The 20250-nt window shown below is 36.2% G+C and overlaps 2 protein-coding genes across 2 annotated transcripts in view; both read right to left on the reverse strand.

Moving 5' to 3' along the window:
- The window catches only part of LOC111798152, a 23955-nt gene extending 22410 nt beyond the window's left edge, over positions 1-1545 (reverse strand). The window contains exons 1-4 of the mRNA XM_023681182.1: positions 1342-1545; positions 1189-1275; positions 879-1082; positions 6-119 (exon numbers count right to left, since the gene is read on the reverse strand). Coding sequence (XP_023536950.1) covers positions 6-119; positions 879-1082; positions 1189-1275; positions 1342-1545 — 609 coding nt within the window. The remainder of the gene's footprint in view (positions 1-5; positions 120-878; positions 1083-1188; positions 1276-1341) is intronic.
- A 5214-nt stretch (positions 1546-6759) lies between these two features.
- LOC111798232 lies at positions 6760-9371 on the reverse strand. The gene is made up of 5 exons (XM_023681296.1): positions 9366-9371; positions 7570-7704; positions 7445-7498; positions 7221-7367; positions 6760-7137 (listed from the first exon to the last, which is right to left on the reverse strand). The coding sequence occupies exons 1-5, from the start codon at positions 9369-9371 to the stop codon at positions 6760-6762; spliced, it is 720 nt and encodes a 239-aa protein (XP_023537064.1).
- Positions 9372-20250: the final 10879 nt, after the last annotated feature.

Consider the following 20250-nt stretch of genomic DNA (forward strand, 5'->3'; position numbering starts at 1 on the left):
GAGACGAGCCATATCTGTGAGAGGCTGAACTCGAATCGATAGTTGACCCGCGGCTTCCATACAGTCATGCTTGCCTGGGCTCCGTAGTACTGTCCTCCACCTACAAACCCCACTGCATACTGCCACCAACAAAATTTACATTCATTTCCATCTGGGTTTCCCCAAAATCTTAAAATTTACAAGGGAGGACTCTATATTTTGGAGAGAAAGACGTGAGATCCCACATATGCTAGGAAGGAGAACATCGGTTAGGGAGAAGAACGAAACACCTTTTTCAAGGGTGTGGAAACCTCTTGCTAGCTGAGTCTTTTTAAAAATCTTGAGGGAAGCCCGAAAGGGAAACCCCCAAAGAGGATAATATCTGCTAGCGATGAGCTTGGGCCGTTTGGTATAGAGCAAGACATCGGGCGATGTGCCAGCGAGGAGATTGAGCCTCAAAGTGGGTGGACAAAGGCAGTGTGTCAACAAGGACGCTCCGCCCCGAAGGGAGTAGATTGGGAGGTCCCACTTTGATTGGAGAAGGAAATGATTGCAAGGGGGTGGATTGTGAGATCCCACGTTTGTTGGGAGGAAACGAAACACCCTTTATAAAGGTGTGGAAGCCTCCCACTAATAGACTTGCACCCGAAAAGGAAAAGTCGAAAGAGAACCGGCCCCGAATGGGTAGATTGTGAGATCCCCACATTGGTTGGGAGAAGAACTAAACACCCTCTTTATAAGAGTGTTAAACTTCTTCCCCGAAAGGGAAAAGCCGAAAGAGAACAATATCGACTAGGTAGCTGAGTNTGTAAGAGTGTTAAACTTCTTCCCCGAAAGGGAAAAGACGAAAGAGAACAATATCGACTAGGTAGCTGAGTTTAATTTGGTTAAAGACTGACCTCATGGCCTTTACTGGGAGAGTCTCCGCTGGCTTTTCTTCCAAATCTCTGAACCGAACTCGCTCTCAACATATCCTCTTCTGTCGTTCTTCTGATCGGAACTGTCCCCTCTGGACAGAATTCTCCGGACATGCTCCATAATTGGAACATTTCCGTCTCCACCTCACCGGAATGGCTCTGGTTATACGGTCTCTCCGGTGGATCCTGAAACAGCATTTCCACAATTAAAAACAAAACCCATTTCGAAAATTTAGCCTCAGATTCNACAAAACCCATTTCGAAAATTTAGCCCCAGATTCTATGAACCTACCAATGGCTTCTTTCCTTTGAGCAATGGATGATCAAAAGCTAGCTGCCGATGAGTTTCAACACAATCTATAAAGTCACCATCTGGACTCTGCACCCAAATAAAAGCATCACAATCAAGCTCCAAAACAGAGGAGATTAAACAAGAGTTACAGACCTGAATGGTTTTGACAGGGAACTTGTTGATTCGGTTAAGATCAGCTTGAATAAGCTTCAATTTCTTCAACTGATTCTCCGACCGAAACGCCGCCGTATGGTTATTGGGATAGATTTTTTTGTCGGGAAGACAAAACGATGAAACGACAAGAAGAGAAAAAACAAGAACAAGAAGAAGAGGACGGTGGAAAGTTTTAGAATCCATATTTAATCCGAAAAACAAAACATGGGTCATTGTCTTTTGTGTTTGTCTTCTTCTTTTTCTTAGTATAATATATATATATATATATATATATATATGAGTTTTAGAACACAGGAGTGGTAATTAACTGTTTCATTCTTTTTGTGGCTTAAAGTTGGGTCCTCTCATCTGGCAGCTGTTTCAACAAAATAATAATAATAAATAAATAAATAAAATAAATAAAATAATTTAAAATTGGATTTGAATAGGTTATGGTTCATTCTTTTTGTCGTCTTTATCGCTGCGAATATATTTATGAAATTGTTTAGTTGAATTATTATTGAAGATAGGAAATACTTTCATTACATTAAAAATTATTCTTCTTACCTATATAAATACAGTGTCTTTGGTACCAATGCAAACATGAAATGGATTCCTAAATTTGTGAAGAATAATTATTTAGGACCAAAACAATATGGGTACCAAAAGGTCAATTTTGAATATTTGTTTTAGGTTTGTTTGAAAGGCTCCAAAGAAAGTGGTACTTGTTGTATAGTGGTCTCAATCAATCAAAGTTTGTGAATTATTCCAAGAAGGATGGTGGCTTAGTAATCTTTGGTGGTAAAGGGTAAAATAATTGGTGAAGGTACTATAGGTAATGACATTTGTACTCTTATTGAAAGTGTACTTTTTGTTGATGGTTTAAAGCATGACTTATCAATGTGGCAAAGATTTTAGAGTTATATTTGATAAAAAATAATTGCATAATTGAAAATAGTAGTGATAGAAAAGTTATGTTTGTTGGAAACAGAGATAACAATGTGTACACTATTGATTCAAAGGATTGTCCTACAAATAATGAATGTCTTCCGACTTTGCATGATAATTCTTGGCTTGACATAGAAGATTAGAACGGGCTAATATGCACTTATTTCAAATATCTCAAAAAATTCATTAGTTGCGGTCTTCCTAAATTTAAATTTGAAAAACATAAAATTTGTGAGGATTGTTAAATGCTTAAGCAAACCAATTTCTCTCTCAAATTTAAAAATGCGATTTCTACATCTTCTAACTATTGCACGTGGATTTATTTGGCCCTTGGAAAATACCGAGTTAGGAAGGGAATGACTATGATTTTTCGAGATTTACTTGGGTTTCGATGATAAAACATAATAATGATGTCTTGAAAAGATTTGCTAGTTTTGTAAAAAGAGTTTTTTTTTTTTTTTTAATTATTTGGAGTGTTAATGGAGGAGAATTTGACACTGTAGCATTTGAAAAAAATTTGTGAAGATAATGGTTTTTCTCATGACTTCTCACTCCTGGACAAAATGGTGTGGTTGAAAAGAAAAATCGTACTTTACACGAATTTGCTATATTAACGTTAAACGAGTATGATTTACCAAAATATTGTTTTTTGGACGGAATTTGTTAATACCGCTTTCAAATAGAGTTTTAATTAGACCCTCGTAAAACTCCTTATGAATTTGGCATAATCAAATCCCAAATATTGGGTATTGCTTTCTAATAGAGTTTTAATTAGACCCTCATAAAACTCCTTATGAATTTGGCATAATCAAATCCCAAATATTGGGTATTTAAAAATTTTTATTTTGGTTCTATCCGTATTTTTCTTGGTTATTCTGGTAAAGTTTATAGAGTTTTTAACGAGAGAACTTTAGTTTTTGAGGAAATATATGTATGTGTATTGGATGAATCTTCTAATAATATTACTAATGAGTCTATTTATAGTGATGATTGAGAAAGAAACTCTGTAGTTTTACTTGTGAGTGACAAAATGAAAGAAACTGTTTCAAGTAAAGAAAAAGTAAACTGAGATTAGAAGGAGGATGAATGTTCTTCATCAATGCTAAAAGAATGGAGGTATGTCTTATCTCATCTCAAGGGCTATATTATTGGTGATCTCGAACAAGGTGTGAAAACTCATCCTTCTATTAATTTTTTTTAATAATCTTATATTTGTTTCTCAAACTGAAGCAAAAAATATTAAGGATGCAAAAAATCTTAAGGATGCAAAAAATGATGAGTTTTGGATTTTAGCTACGCAACAACCCTAAATCAACTTGAAATGAACAAAATTTGGGAATTAGTCCCTAGGCCCTCTAGTATTTTCATTATTGGAATTGTTTTTAGAAATAAAATTGATACAAATTGGAATATCGTTGGAAATAAAGCTAGACTTATAGCTCAAGGTTAATGTCGGGAGGGAAGGTATAGACTATGAAGAAACTTTTGCACCCGTTGCTAGATTAGAAGCTATTAGAATGTTACTCGCTTTTAATTCTTACGAAAATTTTATATTGTATCAAATGGATGCGAAAAGTGCATTCTTAAATGGTTATATTATGGAGGAAGTTTATGTAGAACAACCTCCAGTATTTGGAAATTTTTATTTTCCTCCGATGCATATAAGTTTTAAAAGGCTCTTGATGGCTTAAAACAAGCTCCAACTTGGTACCATAGACTTATTAATTTTCTTAGTGGGAATGCGTTTAAAATGGGTAAACTCCACACATACTCTTATCGTTAAAATTAAAGAAATTGATAGGCTACTAATCCTTCTTTATATCAAGAGAGTTGATGAGTATGATGGGAGGACTTAGTTTCTTTCTTGGAATTCAAATCAAACAACTCAAAACAGTATCTTCATAAATAAGAGAAATACACACTAAAGATTTACTCAAGAGATAACGAAGGTAAGATTGCAAAAACTCCAATGAGCACATCCACTAAGCTTGACAAGGATGAAAAAGGTAAATGTGTGGATATTAAATCTTATAGAGGTACGATTGGGTCGCCAGTAGACCCGATATTATGTTTAGTGTATGTTTTTGTGCTAGGTTTCAATCTTGTCCTAGAGAATCTCATTTACATGCAATTAAAAGAATATTTAAATATTTGCACGAGACTATTAATTTAGGAGCGTAGTATCATAGAAACGTTGAGTTTAAATTGGTAGGATATTCTTATGCAGATTTTGCTAGAAAATTACTTGATCGTAAAAGTATCTGTGGAACTCGTCAATTTCTTGGCAGTTCATTAGTTTCTTGGTTTAGTAAAAAGTAAAATTCGGTTGCCTTAGCTACTACCGAAGCGAAATATATTACGGTTGGCAGTTGTTGTGGTCAAATTCTTTGGATGAAACAAACTATTGGTGATTTTGGATTAAAATTTGATAGTGTGCCAATATTTTGTGATACTATTCTGCGGTCAATTTAACCAAAAATCATATTCATGGTTCTTAAAACTAAACATATTGACTTGGACATCTTTGTATTAGAGAGCAGGTACAAAATTGACATATTATTCTTGATTTTGTAAGCTCTACTAATCAATTAGCTGATATTTTCACGAATCCAATAAATTTTTTCAAAAATAGGCTTCAGTTTGGTATTATTAGTTGTAATATATCTTGTTGAATTTTATAATCTTGTTTATAATTTTTGAAAGCATACATTATGTCATTCTTAATTTATTATTTTTCAATTGTTCTTTTTTATGATTACAAAGCGGATGAAAATTAAGAAATATATGTTCTAAGTTTGTTGTTTTGCAATTTATGAATCACTTCGTTGTTTTGATGTTTCATAATTTAGTGAGGCATAAATACAGATGGAGAATATGCTCTTGAGTGAATTTGAAGTACGAAATTTATGATAATATATTAAAATGCATTGATATTATTATTTGGACATATGTATTATTTAGGTTTATGAATTTCCTACAATCTTTCTTGAAATCATCGTAAAAAAAAAAAAAAAAAAAAAAAGAGCGATTGTTGGCTTTTGGCCCACAATCTAATTAATTGATATTTTGATGATAACAAGCCTACACTCTCGTAATCTAATTAATTATGTTTTGATGATAACAAACCTATACTTAATTATTAACAAACTATCTGTATTTTGAATTGTATATGTAAGGTTGAGAATACGATTTCAACCCCTTTTTCAATCACTCAAAACGGAGAAAAAACGAAGGAGTTGCAGTCGAAACAAAATACCTGACGTGATAATGTGACGGTAAAATTAACATCATGGACCAATCAAAATATGACATTTATTACAGGAGTATCAAAGGGTGGAGTTTCAAATTACTTTTTTAAAAATAGAAAAAAAATTACTTATGCTATATAATTTGATTTCCATAGTTTTTTTTACTAGAGTACTAGAGTGTCCATGGTGACTCTCCATCTTATTTGAGTGATCAAATTATAAATCTATGGTTTTTTTTAGAGAGTTGCGGTGTGTTACTGCAAAATTCAAATACTTGTACTAGTTTGATCATAAGTCGTGGAAATGATTGAGTTTGCTCTTGAACTCGTAAAAAGAGCTGTGTAGCGGTTGGGCTCTTATTCGAGGAAAGAGTAAAGTTTGTTCCCGCTTTGAAGTAGGTGGTCGAGTTTGACTAACCTACTAAAAAACTATGGTGTTATATTTTTTAACTCTTTCTTGTTTTATCTCGAAATTGTTCTCGTGATTTATTGCATGTTCTAAGTTTTTCATAATTGCTTAGGGGTACTTATTGAACTATTCTAGTGTAATTATCATCTTCTACTCATATTTTTTTTATCCCAGTTAGAGAATTTTTTTTTTATCGATTATACGTATAAAGGGTGGTGCGAGTGGTGATTGGGAAGGGATAGGAGATGAAGATGAGAAATATAATTCATGTCTCGACCTCGTTTACCTATCAAGGATTTTTCATTCCTTCTTTTATTCTTTGTTTAAATGAGATTTCATCTCGACCCTTTTCAACTATTAGGGTTTTTTCACTCTCTTCTCACTCTCATTCTGCCCCGTTCTAACTATCAAGATGTGACTTTATCTCGACATAATTTATTTATTAGGTCTTTTCACATTCTCATTCCGCACTGCTCCACCTATAAAGTCTTTTCATTCCCTCCTTTATTCTCTATTTAAATGGGATTTTATCTCGACCCTATTAGCGGTCTTTTCACTCTATCTCCCCATCTTTAGCTTATTTTCGCTCTCTCCCATTAAAGTATTTTTACACTTTTATCTTGCTAGCAAGAGGTCTCCACAAGTTAAATGCTAGTCTTTAATAAATATCACAACCATAGTCCAACTCTATATTTCTTTCATAAAAAATTTACAATGGTCCCCTTGTTCTTTCATTTTAGTGATCTAAATTTGAAAGGAAAAAAAAAAATAAAAAATAAAAAAACCAAATTGACCCACGAGAAAATTAAATTAATTAAGGGCACTTCACATTTCTTCCCGGCCCTCCATAGTAAAAGTAATTTCCCCAAACTCTATCATTTCGAGGTTGAATATTATAGCAATTTGGATTATTTGCCCAAACCTTCAAATCCGACAATGGAATCAACCTATTATCCAAATTCACAACCTTCATATTACGAAAATAAGCAGCTTTTCGGAACCCCTCGCCGGCGAAATGCCCACTCCCCATTTCCGTCGCCGTGTGAAATCCCCACGACCTCTTATTCACCACCTCTCCGCCAAACTGTGTCTTCGTTGCGTGGCTTCGAAGGTGAGTGAACAAAAACGCCGGCCAGTACCCGATCACCACACCCGACCCGTATTCCAACCACCAATCCCCGTGCTTCGGATCCTTTGAACAACCACAAACAACAACCCCCAGTTCAATTTGGACTCACAATCTTCAAGAAAACGCATGAAATTGAAATCGGTTACCTTCCAAACCAGTAAGCTGATATCGAATTGTGCGCCGTTGTAGGAGGAAGTTGGAGCAATTGTAGCTCCAAGGGCGATTCTACGGTTGGTTTGAACGAAGCCTGGACAGATTAAATTGTAGCAGCCTGTTGCTTGATATGCGTCGGACTGTTCATCCAAAAAGTTACCGTCATTTCATTTTCAATCTGATTTTGTTGCTAATTTTTGTGTTTTAGTGTTCTTACTGTCCAATAAGTGAACAATCTTGGATTGTTGTCTCCATACATCTTCGGGTAGACCTGTAGAGAAAAGTTAGGCATAGAATTAAAATTTGTATGGATTAGAAGATTGAATCAGTTTAGAAAGTTACCTGCCACCCAGCTTCAATGCTGTTGAGATCATGTGGGAATGTACCGGAGACGAGCCATATCTGTGAGAGGCTGAACTCGAATGGATAGTTGACCCGCGACTTCCATACGGTCATGCTTGCCTGGGCTCCGTAGTACTAGCACCAAAGAAGTTTTCTACATGCGCATACCATGCGATATTCAAGCACAAAAGATGTTCTCTATGTGCGTTTACCACACGTTTAGAGGACGTACAGTCGTGGGATGCGTGTCGTTGGTTAGTGAATAGGTCGTGTAGAATTTTGAGCACACGGATTGAACTACAGTTCTTTGGTACTGTATGAGTTATAGAGGGTAGACTCGGTCGTGTGCGGTTTATCGAGTAAAGTGGTGTCTCACAACACGTCCTCGTTGGCTGGTTGACCCATCATTCCTTCCACGTTTTGATACATTTCAACTTTTTGCTAATACTCTTCTCTCTCGTCGCCAGCAGCTATGTATCCACGGTCGATTTTCAAACGTTCAATTGTTCTAGATTTCGCTGAGTGACGCATTTCAATTTATTTTTTTGGATTGCTTTTTATCTTCCAATCGTTAACTAGAAATTACTTGGTTTCTTCACGAAAAATAAAGATCTCGAATCAACTAATTCGATGCCATTTTTTTTTAATTTCTAGGAAGATAGAGACCATAATAATTGAATTCAAATTTTGGAAAAAATATATTTTCTTATCCAAATTATAAATCTCTCGAATCTAATTCTGAAACAATCCTACAACAAAAATTGACACTCATCGATCCTTTTACTGGGACTAGAGATAAATCTTTTGCCAAATTTTTCATTAAAGTGTGGATTGACGTCCTCCTTACTTTCTTCTTTTTCCTCCTTCCACAAAAATCGAAATTCTACCTTCCTCTCCCTTCTATGTTTTCTATACACGCCATCCCAGATCCCTCTAATTATAAGGTAGAAAAAATTACTTTTTTGTCCGGGTGGATTTTTATCTAAATTTTTCTTAATTTGATAAATATTGAATTTTGGTTCCAAGGTTCCCTAAGGCTTCTCAAGCATTTTTTTTCCTTCTACACTTGAGATTCACCCTCTTTGTCAATAATAAAATCCAAAAGTTTCCAAATTTAAGGTATTAAAGTAAGAGTTATGTATGTGTTTGCGGCTCTGGTGTTACCATTCAAATCCGTCAAGAATGAATGAAGCGGAGGCAAGCATTTCTTTTTTTCTAATTTAGTTTCTTGAAATTAAGTTCTAAACTTTTACTAGGTTCATATTGGGGAAATTTCACCCAAGATTTACATAGGAAGCTAGAGTTCATTGCGATCTAAAGGCAGTATTTCATTGAATTTAAAGAAATGGTAAATTTATTTCATTGAATTTAATGAAATGGTAAATTTCTTAAGTTTTAAATTCTGGACGGACTTTGCACTTTATTATTTCTTTTTGTGACTAAAATAAACTTAAGGGTGTGTACCCGTACGAAGTTACAAAATTTAGAAAAAATAAGATTGGTAATAGAAACCTCATCGTATTTCTAAAATATTGAATGTTGGCAAAAAGGGAGAAGGCATGCGTTAGACGACGTTGGCAGTAGTGAGTCTCAAGCTGAGTACGACAAGTGGCAAATGCTGAGCGGAGAGAATTGCTCAGATACTAATTGTGACATGCATGTAGGTTAACCCGATCCCTGAACCTGGATTCAATCAAAAGCTTGCGTGTGCAACTCGTTAACCTTCAACCCTAACAAAAAATGCAACCTGAACTTGATCCAATGACTCAATGACTAACCGAGATCTACAAAAAAACCTCCATGCGTGAAATTGCATGTGAAAAGCCTTTCCCGACGTGTGTAAGCGCATGTGAGTCTCATTTTGTTCGTTTGACCTCCGTTTGTCAGTTTTTTGTCTTGACTTTGATATGAACATAATTATGCTTGAATTAGGATCTACGAGAGAAATTTCATAAATTCATGAGCTCCAAACACGTGAAATAGGTTGCTCAAGAAGGTAAACATCATTCAAGTAAGTAACCACATAGACTTTAGGCAAGTAATACTTGTAGAGATCGCTAGGACATGGTAGCATGCGAGCATTCCTTAACATAGGTGGTCAAAAATACATATTAAGGACATCAGAAAAGTTTTTTTTTTTTTTTTAAAGTGTGTATTGTATGTATGTCTTTTATGTATTATATGCATGATTAAAATACAAATTGAGCAATATGGATGAGTGTGTTATGCATGATGGAAGAAATTACCGAAATGCCCCTATGATAAAATTTCGTATGAATGTCGCTTTCTATGCTTTCCATTGCATAGGAAATTAGAATTGGTAAGAGCGACTTGTGCTTCGCATGCACTAGAGAATCTTGATAAAATTAGGACGCGATAGCGTGTGCAGAATCTTGATAAGGTCAATAGATTTCTAGTGGACTGAATATGATAAGAATCAAGAATGTCTGTCTCCTTAGCCACTTAAACATATCAAAGTTGGGTGGAAAACTTTATAATTTTTAGTTTCATAATGTTTGGAATGGTCAAATGGTCAAATTGACTTCTTCATTCGTGGAGATTTAAGGGGATCGGGATTAAATGGCCACAAATGTCATTTGTGGGGAGTATAAATACCAAGAAATTCTTATGTAAAAATAAAATTTGTGGATGAATGAAATTGATATCTCAAATTTAGACGTTTCCTTAGAAATCGGAACATCATATTTGTCATTTCTAAGTTTCAAGCAATTCTTGTGGTAGAATTGCATCCGAGCCATTCAATCAAGCCTTGATTAAGTTTGATTGCGGAGTGACTCGGTTTAGAACAAGATTTCCAAATCTTGCTTCTAGATCTTCGATCGTAAGAGGTCATCTAATTCTAGCCTTATCTCTTGGTTGATCCGAATTTTGTATAAGAAGGTGTTAATTACTTTTATTCGGGTGTTCTTGCTTCAACAAAAGCATGATTCGTTGGATTGAAGATTAGGGTTGCCTTATCAAAATACCGTAGGATAGTGAGCGGTGATAAAAAATCTATTCCTGTGTTAACCCAAAGATGTGATTAGAGGCCCCTAATAAAATAGTAGATCTCCACGACTCCAAAGAATGACCAAGGTAACTATCTAGGCTATGAGATGCGTGATAAAGTATTGAGGAGGACATACCTTCGTGATAAAGCATCAGCAACAATGTTCTCCTTACCTTGTTTATATTTTATGACATAAGGGAATGTTTCAATAAATTCTAACCACTTAGCATGTCGCCTGTTGAGTTTATTTTGTACTCTCAAATGCTTTAAACTTTCATGATCCGTATGAATAATGAATTCCTTAGGCTAAAGATACTGTTGCCAGGTTTGCAATGCACGAACCAAAGCATAAAGCTCTTTGTCATAAGTTGGATACCTCAAAGATGCACCAGTCAACTTCTCACTAAAGAACATTAAAGGTCTTTGATTTTGCATTAATACAGCACCTATCCCTACTCCACTTGCATCACATTCAATTTCAAAAGTAGACTCAAAATTAGGTAATGCAAGCAAAGGAGCAGAACTCAATTTTTCTTTCAAAGTATTAAAAGCAAGTTCTTGATCTTTTTCCCATATAAAGGATACATTTTTCTTAACAAGTTCATTCAAGGGTGAAGCAATTGTACTAAAATTCTTAATGAACCTACGGTAGAAACTTGCAAGACCATGAAAACTTCTTACCTCACTTACATTTTTAGGTGTAGGCCACTCTTTTATAGCCTTCACTTTCTCCTCATCAACCTCAACACCATTAGATGAAACTACAAACCCAAGAAAGTTAACTTTTTCCATGCAAAAGCTACATTTCTTTAAATTTACATACAAACATTCATTTCTTAAAGTAGTCAAAACATTGCGTACATGGGTAATATGATCATCTAAAGATTTAGAGTAAACAAGGATGTCATCAAAATAAACAACCACAAACTTACCTAAGTATTCTCGTAAGACATGGTTCATTAGTCTCATGAATGTACTAGGTGCATTAGTTAATCCAAAAGGCATAACCAACCATTCATAAAGACCATACTTGGTTTTAAAAGCTGTTTTCCACTCATCCCCAATATGCATGCGAATTTGATGATAACCCGATTTTAAATCAATCTTAGTAAAAAGACTACATCCATGCAATTCATCAAGCATATCATCTAATCTGAGAATTGATGCCTATACTTTATAGTTATCTTGTTTATAGCCCTACAATCAACACACATACGCCAAGAGCCATCTTTCTTAGGTACAAGAATAATTGGAACAGAACAAGGACTCAAACTTTCACGTACATACCCTTTAGCAAGGAGTTCACTTACTTTCCTTTGTATCTCTTCCGCCTCCTTTGGATTAGTCCTATAAGCTGGTCGGTTTGGAATCGGCGCGCCAGGAATGAAGTCAATCTTGTGTTCAATCCCTCTAAGTGGTAGCAAACTACTAGGCATCTCCTTGGAAAATAAATCTTCAAACTCTTGCAAAAGCACAACAAAATCACTAGGCAAAGAAGGGTTAAGCATGTTAGTAAAGTAACAAGACCCCTTGCACATAAGTACAAGAATAGTCTGGTTAGAGAGCAAAACATTCCTAGCCTCACTTGATCTAACATACAAGCTTATTGATTTGGCTTTTCTCTCTTTTTTTCCTCTAGGCTGAGTGTTACTCTCTTGCTTTTCACTCAAGCTCTTTTTTTCACTCAAGCTTTTTTCAATCTCTGCTTTTGCATCAGCCTCTTGCCTTTTCTTTTCAAGTTTGCAATGATCAATAAATACATCTTTTGGAGACAATGGAACAAGAGTAGTTTTTCTACCATTGTGAGTAAAAGAGTATCGATTTGCATACCCATCATACATTACCCGACGATCAAATTGCCATGGCCTCCCCAGTAGTAAATCTCCAACATGCATGGATACAACATCACATAAAACATCATCAACATATTTTCCAATAGTAAATGAAACAAGAGTTTGTTGAGTTACCCGTACTTCCCCACAATCATTCAACCATTGAAGCTTGTAGGGTCTTGGATGTGGTTGTGTCTTCAAATTAAGTCTTTTGACCAGAATGGAACTCACAACATTGGTGCAACTACCGCTATCAATGACAACACTACAAGGTACAGATTGAACAAGACACCGAGTTTGAAATAAGTTCTCCCGTTGGTCTAGGCCGTCCTCCTTAATGTGGGTGTTTAGAGCTCGTCGAGTAACCAAAGATATATGTGTAGGGTCCTCTTCACTAAACTCCTAACTCTCATCAGTTTCCTCATTTATGTCGTCACGTGCCTCGTCATTCGTAACAATTTCTCCCTCCATGATGGTCATAATTCTTGCATTTGGGCAATCTCTACTATAGTGTCCTACCCCTTGACATCTCTAACACTTCAAATCTCTATTTTGAACATTAGACTTTTCTATTTTTTTTTTCCTGTTCTAGAACTCTCCCCTTTCTCAAATTTTGCTTGAGGCTTCTCATTAATCTCTTGATTTCGATGCTTATAATAAATGTTCTTACTATCCTTTTTCCATGTAGAAGTAGAATTGGGAAAAGTTTTATAAGAATACACCTTCGTTGGATTTGCCTCTCGATCTTAATTGCAATGTGCAACAACTCCTCATTATTAGAATAAGGCTGTAGATCAGTCTTGTCTGCAATCTCTGTGTTTAACCCATTAAGAAACCGCGCCATGAGAGCCTCTATGTCCTCATCGAGATCAAGTGATCCATCAATGTATCCATCTCCTTGTAATAATCTTCCACAGACTTGCGTCCTTGTTTCAATGCTTGAAGCTTTTGCGCCATGTCCCGTTGAAAATATTGTGGAACAAAACGCTTCCTCATGGACTCTTTGAACTCGTACCATGAATCAATTGGTGCTTCAAGGTTTCTTCTCCTACTTGACATCAATTTATCCCACCAAATTTGAGCATATTGTTTGAATTGAGCAATGCATAACAGTACCTTCTTTTTATCACTAAAATTATGACAGTTGAACACCGACTCCACCGTTTTCTCCCATTGAAGGTACTCCTCTGGATCGGTTTTGCCATAAAACTTGGGAAGTTTTAATTTGATGCTCCCCACGTTACGATCAATTCTATCATCATAAGGAACTCGTTGTTGTAAATTATGATACCTTCTTCCATGGTCTCGCCCTCGCATCAAGCCATGACCAACCGCATGTGGATTATCCTCGTGGTGATCAGAATTGTCGCCCTCATATGTATCGGTTGAGGGCGTAGGTTGTGGAATCCTCTGTCGTGCTTGATTTTGAATCTCCAATCTTCCTATTCGATCAGTCAACTCTTCTATTCCTCGAATTAGTCTTTCCATGGTTCGTTGTTGTGCTTCTCTCAATCGTGCATCAGTAAAATCATTATTTTCANTGTATCCATCTCCTTGTAATAATCTTCCACAGATTTGCGTCCTTGTTTCAATGCTTGAAGCTTTTGCGCCATGCCCCGTTGAAAATATTGTGGAACGAAACGCTTCCTCATAGACTCTTTGAACTCGTACTATGAATCAATTGGTGCTTCAAGGTTTCTTCTCCTACTTGACATCAATTTATCCCACCAAATTTGAGCATATTGTTTGAATTGAGCAATACCTTCTTTTCATCACTAAAATTATGACAGTTGAACACCGACTCCACTGTTTTCTCCCATTCAAGGTACTCCTCTGATCGGTTTTGCCATAAAACTTGGGAAGTTTTAATTTGATGCTCCCCACATTACGATCAATTCTATCATCATAAGGAACTCGTTGTTGTAAATTATGATACCTTCTTCCATTGTCTCTCCCTCGCATCAAGCCATGACCAACCGCATGTGGATTATCCTCGTCGTGATCAGAATTGTTGCCCTCATATGTATAGGTTGAGGGCGTAGGTAGTGGAATCCTCTGTCGAGCTTGATTTTGAATCTTCAATCTTCCTATTCGATCAGTCAACTCTTCTATTCCTCGAATTAGTCTTTCCATGGTTCGTTGTTGTGCTTCTCTCAATCGTGCATCAGTAAAATCATTATTTTCATCTGGATTTTCCATGCTACAAAAGAAAGTTAAAAGAAAAAAAGGACCTCACAAGCGCTNAATTTGAGCATATTGTTTGAATTGAGCAATACCTTCTTTTCATCACTAAAATTATGACAGTTGAACACCGACTCCACTGTTTTCTCCCATTCAAGGTACTCCTCTGATCGGTTTTGCCATAAAACTTGGGAAGTTTTAATTTGATGCTCCCCACATTACGATCAATTCTATCATCATAAGGAACTCGTTGTTGTAAATTATGATACCTTCTTCCATTGTCTCTCCCTCGCATCAAGCCATGACCAACCGCATGTGGATTATCCTCGTCGTGATCAGAATTGTTGCCCTCATATGTATAGGTTGAGGGCGTAGGTAGTGGAATCCTCTGTCGAGCTTGATTTTGAATCTTCAATCTTCCTATTCGATCAGTCAACTCTTCTATTCCTCGAATTAGTTTTTCCATGGTTCGTTGTTGTGCTTCTCTCAATCGTGCATCAGTAAAATCATTATTTTCATCTGGATTTTCCATGCTACAAAAGAAAGTTAAAAGAAAAAAAGGACCTCACAAGCGCTCCTCACGTGTATTCACTCGTAAATGTGGTTCACTCGTGTTTAGCACTCAACACTCGAATCAATGTGTCACTCCCTTACAAAATCACCCTCACAATTGAGCACACACAAATCACACTAAAAAAAAAAAAATTGGGATGTGAGACAAGCTATGTTATAGAGCTAAGTGCAATTCAAAGTGAATAGACAGCACACTCAACATATAAACAAGGGTATTAAAGGAGCAATCCGAATAACGACAACGAAACGAATTAAAGAAAGAAAATGATTAAGGACTAATTTAGACGTAGTAACATATGAGAGTTACATATAATAATCAAGAGGAAAAAAGAAAGACATTTAACATCAATGAGCTTTCTTTCTTTCAATGGTTTTTTATTTCTTCTGAGTGGCAAAATCTAATCAATTTACCAACAAAAAAATTGATTTAGAAGATCTTACCAAAGAACAAAGTGTNTTTTTTTTTTTTTTTTTGTTATATATTTTTGTGATAGAATATGAACATTCTACCCAAACTCGAAAAAAAAATTATAAGAGAATTAAAAGAGATAAGCGCAATGAAACATATATCCGATCTTGAGCCTGAACCTCTGATACCAAATGATATGGAAATCAACCCAAGGGAAAGTATGGAAGGGATTACCTTGATGATTAAGATTAAGAGTAAAGAAAACTCGTTTCTAAACTCAAGATTCGAATCACTCCACAAGAGGTTTGATCAATACCACTTGAATGACTCTAGCATGCAAGTTCTAAACACAAGAATTTGCAAAGAAAGTGTAATACTTGAATTTTTAGATAAATAAATAAAAAAAATAAAAATAACAACATAGGGGCAAAAGGGTCATTTTGCCCCTCTCTTACCCAAGGGGTCTAGTTTTTTGGGGTCTAAGAAGAAAGAGAAAATAAAAGAAAATAAAAGAAAAGAAAAGAAAAGAAAGAAAAAGAGAGAGAAAGGAGAAAGGGAAGAAGTTAGGGTTTTGGGAGAGAGGAAGAGCAGAGATGATAATCGTCGTTTGAAGATCGAAACTAAGGTAAGAAACTTTGAAGCAATACTTCTCTCGGTGCTAGGAAAGGAGTTTGGGTGGTGGATTCACTCATTCCGGCAAGAAAACTCGAGAACGGACAAAGTAAGGTTCCGAACATCTTGTTTCGATTTTATCTAGATCTGAGGAGTTTCATGAGCGTTAGATCTGAAGTTTTTGAGGTATGTCACTCAAATAAGATTCTCACAGGTTTCTTGAAGTTCTTGGACGAGAATCGGACGAAAATCAAAGTTTAGTCGAACTTCGGGTAAACCGATCGAAAATAGAATATGTGAGTTTTTCTGTATATTTGGACGGCCTTAACTCATCCTTTGTTCAAGAAAAAAAATAAAGGAAAAATATATTGTAGAAGTAGAATATGAGATCTACAATTTTTGTGAAGAAACTTTGTTGATATGGATTACGGATTGAAAGATAAGAAAATCGGAAGAAAATAGATCGAAAACGCCAAAAACTCACGTTTCTGAAAAATTTGGAAAAACGCAGGAGGAGAGAGAGGAGGCCTCGCCGCCACGCGTCGGACGGCTTACGAAGGAGCGCGGCAGGACTGACGAGCGACACGTGGCGACTGTGGGTTGGAAAGGCGTGTCCCACTGGCTAGTCTTCACGCGTCAGGGCGCGGATTCAGGTCAACCCGAGTCTGATCCGGCGCTCTTCACACGACCCGGGAACCACGCGAATCAAACTGAATCGGCCTCTGGCCCGTGATTGCGCGGGAAGTCGCGCGCGTAGAACACCCTCCAGAGCGCGTGCAGGCGCGTGGGTGATCTTTTTCCCTCCGTTTGCTTGTTTTTCGCCCCGATTTCAACTCTGATCCTATTTTTATGTGAATTAGGACCTATCAAGGAAATTCCAAAATTTTTTAAACCTTTTCCGGCAAATAATTCGAGATTGGGAAGACACGCGTTAACCAAGTAAGTAGCCATTTGGATTCCCACGAGCAGTACTTGTAGGAACCGCTAGGAACAAGCATGCATGCTACCACCTATGAAATTAGCTAGCCGGTCTTAGCATATTATTATAGAAACTGCGACTATGAGATGATTATGGAAAGCTAGATACAAGATGTGTATTAAATCTATTTTGATTGGGACTCTCATAATGTATGTATGCATGAGGAGGTTGGGAAACTTGTGAAATCTGCGCTCCGGGTAAAGATGGACGTTATCTTCCCGTTGAGCATGTTTGATAATTTTGCATGAACTGCTGCGTGGAAACTCTATTGTATGATGATTGCTTATATTATCTTTCTTGATGAATAGGAAGAAATTATGAGCTTAGATTATGATGCTTATGACTAAGTAGGCTAGACGAGACCCTAGATTGGGGGACCTCTAGAATACCGTGCAATTAGACCTGCAAAATGATTACCGGCGGAACCAGAACCCAGAATTTCAAACCCGATAGGTTTGTGACACTAGGCACGAGAATCCTAGAGAAACACGAATCTAAGTCTAAGGCACCAAGTTCCACCCTATAAAGAATAATAGGTCACCACGGTAACTGTAGGTAGCCCGCTAGAGTTGAGCAGTGAAGCTAGTGTCATAAGAACCTCCACTTCCCTCTCTCCTCCGATATCGTACCGTCGAGACAGAGCTCCGGCACGGTGATCGTTGAGCTTAGCAGATCCGGATAGGGAAGTGGGACAGGTGCCCAGACCTAGTGGTGATAGATAAGGGGTCTTCTGAACAGGACTCCTGGGCCATAGGAACCCATCCCTGTGCGTGGGACGTGGAGCCACCTAGGATGACTCAGTAGCTGACCGACACACAGGTGGGTCACACCCCGTTTAGTGGATGTATGGTCCCATGAGAGGGTCGTCAGCTAACCTCCATGGATGATGTTCAGACAGAGTCACGTTTTCAGATCCAGCCATACAATCCCCCTCAGATTTACTTATGAGGTCGCACCTCACCTCAGGACACTGATCATTTCACTGCTTAAAACGGGCAAGCCTCCTAAGATACAGAAAAGAGAGAGTCGCAACTTAGATCACTCTCCTTAGAAACTCGAGAAAGACCGTGGTTACCCACCAAGAGAAGGATGCGAAAAGAGCCTACAAGTAGGCTGCTTACTGAGTATTTTTATACTCACCCCTTTCTCCCTTTTTTTTTTTCAGGTACCAGTCGATACGGGGAGGTGTTCGAGAGCTACAATGTCACAGAGGGGTGTCGTTCGGAGCGTCAGTCCTTTGTCGGTCTTTTAGAGTCTTTTGTATTTTTCTTCATAATTGTATTTTCCATTTGAAATATTTGATTTTAATTTTGTATTTAATTTTGGTGAGGTTGACTCCTATTTCTTGTTTTAAATTTTATCAATTTTTCATCTCTAATTTTATCTTATTTCTTTTTATTTGTTTTAGATTTCGTCTTTTTAGTCACGATTCGGTATTTTTGAAACCTCGAAAATCGGATCGTGACAGAAAGTTTCTCTCAACAAAGCTAAAATAGAAATTTTATTCTTAATTCCCAAAATCTGATGTCTAATCAAAGAAAAGAAGGCTTTATATAGCCTTTACAACCTTAGCCTAGCTGATACATAACTCCCAAATTAAATGGGCTAGTAAATGAGAAATACCATAACCTCCATAATAAAATGGCTAGTTAACGTGGAATATAGTAACCTATTGGGTTACAATGTAACCTTAACTCCCATATTTAAAATTAGCTTAAATATGACAAACAAAGAGTTAAACTATAATTAAATAATGAAATTAATAAAATGTGCTTATTAGTCATACTTGGACTAGTTTCATAAATTCAGCGGAGTTCATTAAATGCAACTTAAAGTGCATTTAATTCATCTCTTTCTTGAAGCTCAACTTTGCATAACATATAAGTGAGGTCTCCAACGTCTTCTAGAATTTCCTTTGATGAGCTCGCCATAGCTTGAATATAACTGTATAAGGTTTGTTATAGCTTCTTGGCTCTCGTCCTTGTAATTGGACCTTGAGGTATGGAAATTTCGTGGTTGTGGTTCATATCACTTCCATTTTCGATCAATTACAACCTAAAATGGACTAATGACTCCATAAAAATACAGACCTTTCTTCACTCATTAAAGCCCATACACATTAGGCCAATTACAATAATTGTATCAAACGGAAGCATAAAAAAAATGTCAAAACCATAAACATCCACTTTATCAACCACAAAATTTCATTCATGAAATGGTACCCACCATGCTAAAATTAATGTAAATAAAGTGCCTAAAACTTGCTCTGATACCAATTGATGAGGTTAATATAACACATGCGAAAGCAATTTGGATATTAGGCACTCTAAGTACATCAATCATAGTAAATTAGTTAGCATTTTCAAAAGCATTAAAACTTAATGAGTTTGAATACTAACCTTTTGTAGTTCAAATTTCTTTTTCCTGGTATTGAACCACCACTATTAGTGTCTTCCCTACTATTCTCCGGCCTTAGAACGGGATTTTGGAATCCAGTGAGTGACTAAACTTGATAGGAATTTAATATATGAAAAGAGAGAGTTTTGAGAGAATTTTTCAAAGTTTTTCAAGCATTCTTCAAATGTACCTTGGTCACTCTATTTATAGAGTCATATTTGTATGTTCATGCAAATTTGAGATTACCAAATTTTGACACTCAAAATTTCACTCAAATTTGTGGGTTTATTTGGCAAACATGCAAGTTTGGTCAAACAAAAATTTCACACTCAAAATTTCACTCAAATTTGTGAGTTTATTTCGTAACCATGCAAGTTTGGTCAAACAAAAATTTGACACTCAAAATTCCACTAAAATTTGTGAATTATGAGCAAACATGCAAGTTTGTTAAAACATGTATTGACACTCAATATTCCACTAACTCAAACATGAATTTTTCCATTAAATTCAACATTTTGATGTTCTCTATTTTAATTCAACAATTAATTTCAAATCAAAATAATATTAAACGATTAATTAAACAATTTAATTAATATTTAACATTAAATGAAATGCCAATCCCAATCAATTTCGGCACATATTGATTATGAATCCTATTCATAATTAAAATATTTAACTCTTATTTAAA

Source organism: Cucurbita pepo, chromosome LG01 (assembly GCF_002806865.2).
Source record: "Cucurbita pepo subsp. pepo cultivar mu-cu-16 chromosome LG01, ASM280686v2, whole genome shotgun sequence".
NCBI classification, from domain to species: domain Eukaryota; kingdom Viridiplantae; phylum Streptophyta; class Magnoliopsida; order Cucurbitales; family Cucurbitaceae; genus Cucurbita; species Cucurbita pepo.